At 41.6% G+C, this 13,072-nt stretch overlaps 1 protein-coding gene across 13 annotated transcripts in view; it reads right to left on the minus strand.

The window, feature by feature from the left end:
- The window catches only part of LOC103386999 (calcium/calmodulin-dependent protein kinase type II subunit gamma), a 29,551-nt gene that overhangs the window by 14,861 nt on the left and 1,618 nt on the right, over positions 1-13,072 (minus strand). For all 13 annotated transcript variants that reach the window (XM_017037207.2, XM_025061113.1, XM_017037209.2 and 10 more), the window contains exons 2-6: positions 11,856-11,950; positions 1,921-1,980; positions 1,607-1,661; positions 970-1,035; positions 163-235 (exon numbers count right to left, since the gene is read on the minus strand). In XM_017037207.2, coding sequence (XP_016892696.1) covers positions 163-235; positions 970-1,035; positions 1,607-1,661; positions 1,921-1,980; positions 11,856-11,950 — 349 coding nt within the window. The remainder of the gene's footprint in view (positions 1-162; positions 236-969; positions 1,036-1,606; positions 1,662-1,920; positions 1,981-11,855; positions 11,951-13,072) is intronic.

Consider the following 13,072-nt stretch of genomic DNA (forward strand, 5'->3'; position numbering starts at 1 on the left):
TCTTCGCTTAAGTTGTCCTTAACGTCACTGGATGACGTCTGTACCACCGGGTGTGTGTGTGTTTTTATCCACGTCACAAATCTCTGCTCGTATCTTAGCACCGTTTCTCAGACAGCCTTGTCTGATGTCCCATGTTCCCCTGCTGCTGCTGTGATAACTCACCTTCAGGTCCCTGTGCACAATGTCATGCTGGTGGATGTGACTAACGCTCTCCAGGATCTGATTGATGCAGTGGCTGAAAGAGACAGAGACGGATGAGAACGAGGAGGAGGGAACATCTGTCACAGAGTCACAGAACCAGACAAAGAGAACGGGTCAAAGAACCAGAGCTGGTCGACTTCATACAGGTGTAAATCAACCAAGGAACCATCCATCATACATCCATCCATCCACTGACTACCCTACTGACTGTATCTGATGGGAGTGTGTGGTGGGATTGTGGGAAAACAAGCACAGGCACCAAAAACTTAAAAACAAGGACGTTTGAAATTAAACGTCTCTCAAATCACATTTATTTTGATATTATTATAATTTCAAAATATTAAAATTTTTTTTTAATACTTAAGAGACATGTTCTTCTTGGACCGTGTCAAATGAACCACGGACTGGGACTAGTCCAGGTACCAGGGAAGAAACAATTCTCTTCATCACCTACTCCTCTTCTCTGACCTCAGTTAAAAAACTTTTCAGGTCAAAGTGAGTTTCCAGGACTGGGATTATTTATTAATGAAACTACAGCTACAATGGCTGAGTCACACATTCAGAGAGGATGTTTACACCCGCTGAGGGAGGTGTCACAGCAGCGCTGCTGCTGCCAGACCACAGACAACATTAGCCACACTGACAGACGGCACACTTTAGTGCAGTTCGTTTTTTTTTATCCAGCAGCTTCAAGTTTGACCTTGTGCACGTGTGAAAAAAAAAAAAGTTCACGACATGCACAAACACACACATGATGATGAATTGTACCTGGCGTCGGCCTCGCTGTAATACTCTCTGGCGACGATGTCTTCAAACAGCTCTCCTCCGGTGACTCTGCAGACGAGACGTGACACTGAGGAGGAGGCGTTCTCCAGCACACACTCCAGAAAACATCATGACAAGTCGTCTGACGGCTGACACCCAGGAGGATGTTGATTTTTTTATAGATGTCCCCTGAGTGTTTGCTGATCTGTGTGTAAAACTTTACAAGGACGTACTGTAAAACTACGTCTGGAAGAGAAACTTCTCACCTCTGTAGTCGATGGACATTAGTGGTTCAACAAAGCCTGACTTTGAGTTTGATAAAAACTCACAGATTAACGTGATCCTGTGACTGAACAGTCAAAGGCTGACTGACATTTATTGTACCTTTTAGATACGTGAACCGTAACAAAACAAACTGCTACCATATGCTGTATGTATATTGTTTATTTAGGAAGTTGTGAGTTTCATCACAACTTCCTGAAGTTGAACAACCGGTAATGTTTGCTCAAAGACTTTCTAAATGACCTGTTCTAAGATGGAAAACAAAAGAAAAATTACATCAGAAATCCTGTGGTGCTAAATGACTTGTATTGTACGTAAACTCAAAAACTGTCTGTGTGTATTTGTCCGTGTGACTTACAGGTCAAAGACCAGGTAGTGGAATCCTTCCTCTGAGATACTGTCATGGAGTCGTACTGAGGAGGAGACACACAAAAAAAAACAAAAAAAACACACACAGTCAGTGTGTGTGTGTTTTTTTTACAAAGTTACATTATAAAACTAATTCACAGTTTCCATCAGACCAAGAGAGTTTAAAGGAAGAGGAGACAAAACGTGACGTGGACAGAACGACAGCAAACACACAGGACTCAGAACAAACATATATATGTATATATAAATATATACATACACATGTTAATGAATAGGCCCCTAAAGTTCCACTTATTTTCTCACCTATGTTGGCATGTTTCAGCAGACGGCAGATTCTGGCCTCTCGCTCCAACTTCTGATGATCTGAGGATGAAACAGAGCAGAAACATCAACAACAGAGGTTGATGAGCCGTATTTTTAAAGACACAAAGAGTGAAATCAGTGACGTATGAAGTAAAACGAAAACACAAAAACACAATAACCACACACACAATACTCCAGCCTTAACCCTGACCAAATACATTACACTACAATAATTTAGCAGAGACTTTTATCCACAATTTACAATTTGAGTCGGTCAATCAACAATGGAGCTACAGTAAACGTACAAAATACATAAATAATAAATAGTAAAAGTACAGTTATATTCATAGTAGGTTATAGAGTAAGAAGAATAGTACGCCAACACAAATATAATATAACTAATAATAATATATAATACAAATATATTCCTAACCTTAATCCTAATCTAATCTACTCTGATCTTGACTGGAAATAAATCTTGAACCTGGAGCACTGACAGACTGACATTAAGACTAATTCACAGAGACAGAAAAAGAAATGACATCGTCTGTTGCACCGTATTAAAGGTCAAAGTTCACAAAAGATTCTGTCTGGAAAAATAAATAAATAAATAAATAAATAAAAAGCCCAGACAGCTGCTGACCACAGTGAACAGGCGGACTTCATTTGTCCGCAGCACGTGTTCCTGTTTGATCCGGTCACAGACAGACACAGAAATGTAACACACACACACACACACAGTCTGTTCTCATAAAAACCTGAGGTTGATTTAAGAGGACAGAGAGGAAGTACAGAACCACTGATCCTGATGATGTGGTGATGAGTCAGCAGAGTTAGCTCGACTGCTGCTAATTGACCAGAGGAATTAGCGGTCGATCCTTCTGTCAGTAAACCAGTCAGTCAGTTTTATCAGTTCAGTAAAACCACTGTAACAGGCAGTGAAGTCCACGTCAGAACCAAGACACACGGGAACTCTGTCTTAGGCTAGTTATTTAATTAAAGTAATTCAATTTTTCTTGACATTTTTGATGCTAACCTATAGCTTTGTGTGTCACACATTTAGCTTTTTTTTATTATTTTAATTTTTTTTTTTTTATGCTAACCTACAGCTTTGTGTCACATATTTAGCTTTTTTTTTTATTTTAATTTTTTTTTTTTATTTAGCTTTTTTTTATTATTTTATTTATTTTTTTTACAACTTTTTAAAAAACTTTGTCTTTTCAATGTTGTCCTTGTCATTGTGGAGTCAAGTACAAAGGCAGGGCATAAAGAAGCCTTTGGTGCAGTGGAGGCCTCGCTGAACTTTGACCTCTGCTCAAGTACTGCATAGGTTTGAGTGAGAATTATCCGTCTGTTGATATTATTATTAAATTACAGTTTTAATAACGTGAATCATATTAACTGAGAGATATTAAAGTTGACCCTGTGCCTCTGACCTCCAGGGTCAGCCAATCAAACAAGAGCATTCACTTCAGTAACCCGGCAGAGTTCAGATCTCTCTCACACTCATTTCACTAGGGTCAGCGAGAGAACTGGAAGCACACAGCAGACATTCCAGATCCTTCTCTCTGAGCCAGATGGGATTTTTAGGCTGATTTTATTCTTAGAAGTTGGACCGTTCTGCAAAAATAGAACAATTTCTCAAGGCTGGCCCAAGATTCTGGCTCTGTTCAGCTGGTGATGGTAGACACTGTTGGCAGCTAAACATCTACAGACAAGTCACAGAGTTCTCAATAGAACGCAGCAAAAAAAGTTCCGTCTACAAAAAGAAAAAAGAACAAGGCAGAGTGAGAGTATTAATACAGTGGCAAAAATAAAACACAAACGTATTTTCTGTGTGAGGAGCAGCGTAAGTGAGTGTCGGCCCTTAGGTATAATTAAACTGTTAAAAAAAAAAAAGTCGACAAATTTTGTCGTTAAAAATTTGAAAAAACTGTTGAAACTAAGTCTAACAGTTACTGATTTTTTAAGAAATAATACAAAGATACAGAATTGGTAAAAAAAATTACAATAAAACAGCACAACTGAAAATAGCTTTGAAATATTCATAGGCAACACGGACCACCTGTGGTCCTCGACCCAGATGTTTTTTTGCCTGTAGATCTTAAAGATGTTGATGTAATGTCATATATGTTCAAGTCTGTAAATGACTGAGTCAGGACTCACTCAGAAGAGAGGTCAGGTCAGATCAGGCCCAGATCAGACCAGACTATAAATAGACCAAAGCCCTGAATCAGACTGACCAGGTCAACACTGCATCACTGAGTAGAGAGACAGACGCAAAGAGACAGCAGGAGAGAGAGAGAGATTTGACTTCACTGAGTGAACTCTAATCTTTTCTCCACTTGAACTTCTTTGCCAGCAGCATCAAAAACTGGGTTCAGTCTGTGGGGTCAATCTAGGGTCAGTGGACCAAAGCTGGGTCTCATGTCTTCTGGAGCAGATCAACTTTTTATCCCATCGTCTTCTACTGCTTACGGGCTTCATTTATAACCATTCACATTCACGCAATCATGGTTAGTTCAGAGTACAATATTTATAACTTGAATGTTGTCAAAGATGTGCTGACAGGAGGTTAGTGAGATAAGCACAATATTTATAACTTGAATGTTGTGCTGACAGGAGGTTAGTGAGATAAGAACTTAGAACAGTATATATGGTGAATTGTATGCGTGTGTTCATTTTTGACAAAAAAAAAAAAGGCTATAACCAATGCATCCGTCCATTGTTGAATCAACAAAGAAAATCCAACAAGTAGATCGTTCCCTGCCAACATAGGGAAAATTCCCCAGGATTCATTGCCTACTGCTGACAATTTCTTTTTTTTTTTTAAGCAGATGGCAGTAGAAGACACTAAAACGTCTGAGGAATACAGCTAATGGGCTTCAACTCAATTAAACAGCTTAGTCTGTTATATTGCACGCTGTAAATTATCTGTACCATGTCCAGCTGCAGCTCTGTTGCTACGCGACTACATCAAGGCTGGGAAACATTTGGTGACGTGACGTAAGGGACGCTCCGCGGAGGATTCATCTGGGCCCCACGACAAGACGATTGTAACGTCTGCCTCGACTTCACAACGTGATTGTGACTGAACAATGTTTCACCGACAGCTGTGTGAGAAGTGTTGAGGTTCCATTTCCATTGCACTGTACCACAGACCACGACGACCAGGTTCGAGTTCGACCTTTTACTATAGTTTGTAGAGTAAAAAGTACAGAAATACTGCAATAACTGAGGCTGTTTTACTGATTTAGTTCAGGAGTGATGAGACCCACAGAGAGAAACAAAAAATTCACATTTCAGATAAAGACCAAAGTGCTTTCTCATTGGTCAATTTATCACTGGCAAAAAAAGACTAACTCCACTTGATCAGTTCCTGAACATCCTGATGACCCCACCTTCTGAGCTGGAACTATTTGGGGGCAGAAACAGTCCCTGGGCTCCCAGCACCTACAGTGAAAATGCATTGAATTCCTGGCACCGTCCCTGGAGCCTGGCACCAGCACCTACACTGGAAACACAACTCAGAATGGGCCTATTGTTGGTCTCCAACAAAAGCAGGACCGGACGAACAACGGCAGCCTTTCACACCTGAGGTGAAGCTGCTTCTTGTTAGTAAAAGGACTTGGGAACAAAAGTCGGTAGAAAGAAAGAAAGAAAAAATAAAAGACTTGTAAAATCGGGTGGTGCCGTTCTTGACTTCCTGAGGATGTGAGAAAGAAAAACATCCTTCTCCAGCTCACTGTCCGATGAACTGTTATTGGTTCTGACCCCACACTGTCGGCCCTGGACTCGTGAAGAGAGCTCAAGTCGAACTCGTGATTAAGAGAAGAACAGTCGCTGAGTCATAGTTTCTATTTTTTTCTGTGTGTGTGTGTGTGTGTGTGGATGGGGGGGGGTCTGAAATATTGTAGTGGCTCAACCGAAACATGCAGTGTCACACTGCGTATCCGTCTCGCGCCTCGTCTTTGTTTTCCACCATCACGCCCTCTGCTCTGCATTATGGTAGAAGACACAGCTCTACGTCAGAGTGTGTGTCGTGTCTGTGTGTGGCATGTCTGTGTGTGTGTGTGTGTGTGTGTGTGTGTGCATCCCACTGAGTGTGTTAAGCCAAGGCCATTAAAGGCGTCTTAAACAGACCTTATCTGACCCACTGCGGAAGGCCGTTAACAGAGTCCTTCAGTCCCTGCAGACGAATCTCTTCGTTAGAAAAGTTCAGTCGGACCAACAGGGTAACGAGCCCCATCACTGCACCATCACTGCACCAGTCACCCCCCCCCAACATCCTCCCTGGGAAGAAGGGCTGAAGAGTGGGGTTCAGACAGATCCAATAAGAGGTGGGCGTTTACAGCGTGAGAAAAGAGAGGAAAGAGACGTCGGAGGATGAGGTAGGTGAGAGGGAGGCTTTACCGGGGAACGAAGTGGGTTTTATGGACTTGACCTTTGTGTCTGTTAGAGTGAAGGCGTCCACTGACTTTGAGGGAGTTTGTCTGCAGCCACCTACATTCATTTTCTGAAAACCGATAAGGCGTTTTCAAAGAAAAACTCCAAAACAATGAAGCTCAGATCACGCTAATCATTCACTAAAGAGACAAATGCCAGAATAAATAATTGTTCGTCTTTATCCCAGGCCCTTTCATAGACTGACAAGCTGCCTGGGGTGAACCAACCCTCCTCAGACCCCCCCCCCCCCCCCCCCCCCCCCCCCCCGCCTAATGACTGCTGGGGTTTAGTTCCATAAAAAGGATTATGCAGCAGAAAATAAATGATATAATTTTGAAAAATGTCCTGTTACCACAAAGGCAGCCAAGGATAGACGTTTCAAGCACAAAGAAATAAAGAAAAAAAAGAGTATTTAGTTTGAGCTGAGTTTTTTTAGACATTTTTTAGAATTAAAAAAAATATATATATTAATGTGTTATATTGGAAAATGTAAAAATATTGTTTTGACTTTGACTATGATAAAGTACAGTCAAGGTTCTGTGAGATTCCAGGATCTTCAGTCTGTTCTCTCCTTTCATCGTCTGTTTTATCTGTGAATGAGTTCCGTAGGAAACACGACACCTTCAGGAGACGAGCGAACAGGTGGGAAATACAGACGACAGACGTCGGCACTGCTGCCGTGATGTGATTGAACTGACAAACACTCACAGAGGTTCGTATTATTGCAGGACGCCGCTCCCGTGTGTAAAGGCGTTTTTATTGCCTTCTCCGTTCTCCAACTGCTGTAATAAATACTCCCAATAAAATCCTCTATATTTAGTGGCGTGTACTACTTCACCGCTGCAAACTTACTTACCTGTGAGCTGTTATTACTGCGGCCAATTTTAAACTGAGTGGTGTATGTGTGTGTGAGTGGGTGTGTACGCGTGTCTGCAAACGGGGTTCATGCAGCCTGAACAAATACAGATACATGAATCTGTGTACATCGACGTTGTGTTTTTTGTTATCAATAAATGGTAAATAATTAACATTAAAATACAGAGATAATTTTTCTTGATCTCAAATTAAACTAAATTGGGCATAAAAAGTTAACGATTTATTATTGTGTTAAAGAATTAATCAATGCAAACATTAGCAGTGACGCTTCTTTATTGTTATCGCAAAGTACTGTATGAACGCATCACTTCATTTCTTAGACAATAACAATGAGATAATTTGCGATAAATTGCAAAAAATCATGTGCTTTAAACTAACGTAACTTTTACGATAACTATCAATCAAACAGACTGCCCTTCAAATCTGGATCAAAAATAACGATTAACTAAAGCCTTAAATACATTACTCCAGACTTCTGGGGAAAAAGCCAAAGAAAAACACCACAGTCGATAAGTGGCACCGTCAGACGTGGACATTGTCCAGAGTCAATAAAGACCAGAGCTCCTGCCAAGCTGAAGGACAAATCTGGACGCACGTTTGTGATGATGCTTCTCCCCTGAACCTCATGGAGTAGGCCGGTGTTAGCGTCAATTCTCACAACTTACTTGTCTATAACAGAGGGTCTGATTTAACTTTCTTCTTCAACATTCCCGCAGCAGCAGAGCGTATTAAACCCTGTTGAGGCTCAGCTTCAATGTGCTTTTATGGGTAAGTTTTTACTTCAACGATAGACGCTGGTTGGAAAAATACAGCAACATTACATTAGTTAACAGAAGCCAGGTTTACGGTGGCAGCCAATTAGAACCACTTTCTCAATGGCATCATTTTTTTTTTTTTAATTACATTTTGTCAGGTCTTTACATAGTCAGTGAGCAAAGTCTCGTGTCAAATATCACGCAACTGGTCCGGCAAAAACACGAGGCTTAGTAGAGATGACCCCCGTTATAAAACTAATAATGATAGAATGTCTGCGCAGATGAAGGACGCTCCTCCTCGACCCTCCGCGCCGTGGAGGATAAACGAGTGATGATGGAGCTCTGACTGAGACTATGATGAAGTGAAGTGAGGGTCTGAGAGTGGAGGGCTGATCAGCAGAGGGAGGAGCCGCGGTGCAGAGTTTAGGCGGTGAACGTGGGCAGACTCCCACCGTGGGCGAAAACGTACGCAGTAGCAGGATTCTGTAAGTGGGTTGTAAGAACGTAAAAATAAACATTCTCAGGGTAATAAAGTTGATATAGGGTAAAAATAAAGCAGCAGGCAGCTAACACTCTGCTGGAGCTGCCTTTGTTTTCTACTGATATTTTTAGACTCTGGCATTCTCTGTAACATACTTTTACAATTAGTCATTCATCGCGCTGCCAAGTTTTATTGGGTTTTTAATACCGTCTGTACAGACCGTACCAGCGTGGGTCAAATCGGGGGGAGCGAGAAAAAGACGAGGACTTGGGTTGTCGTGCTTCGTGTCCTGAGCCGGGAGCAGTTTCAGCTCCTACGATAAACACTGTTCAAATATGTAACCACATCCTGGAACCACGGTCCAACAAAATATATTTGACCAAAGTTTATAGCTGTTGAGAAATATGTCGTAACATGTACCCCGAAATACAAACTTCTGAATTAGCCGCCACAAAGGTTAAAGCTAAAATGTACCTTAAAGAAGCCAACGATTTGTCACTAAATTCAGCTAAAGGTTAGCCTCGTGTTGCTAAAAGTCTACCCTGTGATGTTGTCGTTTTCTCTCCCCTTTTCCGACACGTTCCGCAGCATATTCAACAGTAGACAAAGAACAGGATCTGAATGTGAAGCAGGATTCCTTTGGTGTTCAGCTCTATATGACAAATAAAAATTTTATTGACCTTGGCTCCGACATGGTGCCATATGCTTCAGAGGGGAGCAGAAAGACACGGTTTATATATGACAGGAAGAGTCTTGGAAACACACACACACAGACGCAGACACAGACGCAGTATAAAAGCCTTGATGAGCAGCGTAGCGGTGCGTGCTGTGAACTGACCGAGACACTGCAGATGTGTTTCAGTCCAGCGTTCATCACTCGGACTATTTTCTTCTTTTCATGTCGACGTCTCTCTCGTCCCGTACACCACTCTCACTCTTTCTCTCAGTCATTAAAAATTCACAGTTGGGCCTATTAAACATTCACCACGCTGTGCTGCTACTGCTGCTACGTCTATTTGCCCTTCGTCCAACCAGCCTCCAGTGAGTGCACCCCACCACCACCCCCTGAAAAAAAAAAAAAAAAAAACAGGCCTGAAACAGATACACACAGGACGTGTGGACCCCAGAGTACGGGAAAAGATGAGACAAAAGAAAAAAAAAAAAAGGAGAGAAGAAGTTTGAGTAAACAGAAAAAAACGTGGTTATAAAAATAGAACGAGACCAGAGGAAGCAAACAGAAGAAGAGTGGGGGTCCACTTCCCTCCTGTGTGTGTGCGCAGTGAGAGCAGAGCAGCTTTGCACCTCAATAATTCAACAGTGGGACAAATGCCGCCAGCCTCTTCATCTCCTCTCCTCCTCCTCCTGCTGCTGCTGCTAACCCCCTGTTTCTCTGACATCACAAGGCCTCACCTAATAGGACGGCTGAAGTACGCTCACTTTTCAGTTTGACACATAATTGCAGCCAAAAATAACAGCGCGCACAAACACACACACACAGACACAGCCTGGAGGACCTTGAGAGTTTCTCCAGTGCTGTTCTGATTCACAGCCCTCAGTCTCAATGAGACAGATAAACACCGGCCGGGACGACGACTCCAAACTCTAAGAATCAGAATCTAAATACTGTATTGATCTCTGATGATGTTAAAGCTACTGCTGCCGTGAGAGCATATATATATATATATGTATATATATGTATATATATAAATATAATATATATGAAGTGTAAATATATGCAGAATAAAATGATATGTTTCTAACATGTTTAATCTGATCAATGGCAGCTGTGGATGAATTATGAGTTTCACGTTTCACGGTGCATTCAGGGTCATTTTCTGATTTCTCGTCCTGTTTCTAAAATGACCTAAGACTGGGCCACGCTCCAGACCATGACCACCCTAACTTAACTAATCTAATCCTTTAACCCGGTGAAAACCATTTCTTCCAGGTCAATGTGAGAGAAAAACTCTAACTCCACCGCGCAGTCAGGCGTACACTCTCGCCGCTCAGCTTCAGTTGTCAGGACTTGACAATACAGCGGCGTGTGTACGTGTGAAAAAGAGCAGCGTTGTGTGTTTGTGTCAGAGTCAAAAACACACACACACACACAGACAGACTGACACAGAAGCCAGACACTCTCTGGGATGAAGAGTTTCACCCCGACTGTTGCTGGGCTACAAGCTCCAGACCAATGCCAATGTCACAACGCACGCACGGTTACAGCCCAAATCAGAAAACTAAGCACAAAGAGAGGAATATCAGAAAGGAGTAAAACACAAACAGTCACCCAGAATAAGAGACGTGGTCAAAAGGTTCCAAGACAAACTCTCATCTCAGCGACGGGTCACAACCTGTTTCTTTGAATTTGTTTTTTTTTCACCTTTGAAAATAAAACATCTGTCTATGAACTTTTTGACTCACTATTGCCCAGCAGAGCAGAGCAGGATGATCAAGTCTGAAGATTATTTTTGCGGAATATTTTGACCTGACAATCAGGTTCAAATTACCCTAGAGGTCAGCAGGGGAACTTGACTTGGATCTGTCGTTGCATTTCCAGATGTTGTCAATTTGATGCAGGAGTGCAATGTTTTAATAACCAACATAAAGTAGGAATACCTTTAATCTGATCCAGAACATGCTGCTCTCAGACCTGCACGTACTGTACAGCCATTGTTGAGAGACCAACAGTAACCACAACAAACCAAACACGGTCGCAGACAACGGCCGAGGCCGAGTAAACCTCTGTGTACAGTTTAAATCACTGCAGCAGCAGCAGTTCTGCTCTGACAAGACGCCTCCAGCATTTTCTAAGGAATCTCCACTGACAAGGACGAAAAAAAAAACATTTTAAATAAAGTAAAAAATTGCTCTGCTCCCTAACAAGCTCCAAGCTGAACCAAATCAACCAGGCAGCTACAGCAGAGTGGACAGTAGTCCCCACCAGGGTAGTCACTTTTTATACAAAGTTCAAATATCAGTCCGAGCTGGGAGCATTAAAATTTGAAATCCTGTTTAAATTTCCCTCAAGTACTTTGAGCATCATCCATCAGAGGGCGCTCTCGGCCCTTAAAATTCTCAATCTGATTAATCACAAGGTAACTATGGATAAATCACAATTACCGAGATGGGATCGCACGGTTAATCTTGATTAATATTAATGAATTAATTTGTTAATCCTTGCCTGGTCGGTTGGTCTTTGACACCGTGGTATTTGAAGCTTCACGTATTTTGGTGTGAATGACGTGTGTGTTATTCACATATTATTGAACAGCATTAAGAGTTAAAAATTCTTCACCACAGACATATCATTCATTATCAGTGGTGGGTTCAAACCCTGGTCCACGGTGTTCAGCACAGAGCAGATCGTCAGCACTCACCTCTGGCTGAGAGCTTTTTCGTGTTGATGATCTTAGCAGCGTACTCCTGGCTGGTGGACTTCTTGACACATCGGCGCACGATGGAGAAGGCGCCTCTGGAATTAACAAAAAAAAGAGAAAGAAAGAAAACAGGATAGGGCGATGAGTACAACGTTGAAGAAGCACTGTAACAACTTAATCACATCATTGAAGCTCCGGGGAAGAAAGAAGGAGAAAGTGCTGAACTTGTCACAGAGTGAGGCCATGAATCACACACCTAAAGAGACGACTGAAGGGAAGTCACATGCATAATTAAAGCAGTCTGATATTCTGTGTGAGGGATGTGAGAGGAGGTGGTGCTCACTGGTGCGTGACAGGAGAGGAGAAGGAGAAGGGACGTGATCATTAGCTCACAGCTAAACTAACCAACAAGGGAGAGTGTAGCTGCTCCCAGACATGCACTGACATGAACTCTTCTGGACAATTCACTGGAAAATGTCCAGAGGGCGCACTGACGACAAGCGTCAATATGAGAACAGTAAGACGTGTTGATTTTCATTTTTTTTCAGATTTTTTTTATTTTTTCCTAAAAAAAAAATCCTAATCCTTAATCTGGATTTTCTTAATATTTTTTTCAGATTTGTTTTATTTTTTCATTCATTGTCTTCGGCCTAATCCTTAATCTGGATTTTCTTAATCACTCCCAGCCGTCAGTTAATGAGGGCCAGGTCACAGCCTGGAGGTTTGACCAGTCCACATCCATTCACACTAACATTCACACCTATGGACAACTGAGGTTTAATATTTACTGAATGAATCCTGATAAAAGTTTTTGGACTGTGGGAGAAAAACTGAAGTTCATTCAAATTCTATACAGGAAGACTGGGAATCCAACCAACAACATTTTTACTCTAAGGCAACGGCCCATGAAGTAATATTAAAATATCAGAAATCAAATTATTAAAATATTTTTTATATTACAATATTCTGCCAATTTTCTTGATAAAGAATAGATAAAGAACATCTGAGGTTGTTAGATCGATTCCAAGCAAAAAATAAAATAAAAATTATAAATACATCTACACAAATAATCACACATTTATTAATATATTCACAGCACTTCTAAGAATAGAAATGTGGATTCAGTGAGATTTTCCGTACAGTGAAGTCTCCTTGTCTGGTCAGAGGGCAAAAGCCCAGGTGCTGCACAGATCACCTGAGCTCTCTTAATACCTGTG

The sequence above is a fragment of the Cynoglossus semilaevis genome, chromosome 12, assembly GCF_000523025.1.
Source record: "Cynoglossus semilaevis isolate Cse_v1.0 chromosome 12, Cse_v1.0, whole genome shotgun sequence".
Taxonomy (NCBI): Eukaryota; Metazoa; Chordata; class Actinopteri; order Pleuronectiformes; family Cynoglossidae; genus Cynoglossus; species Cynoglossus semilaevis.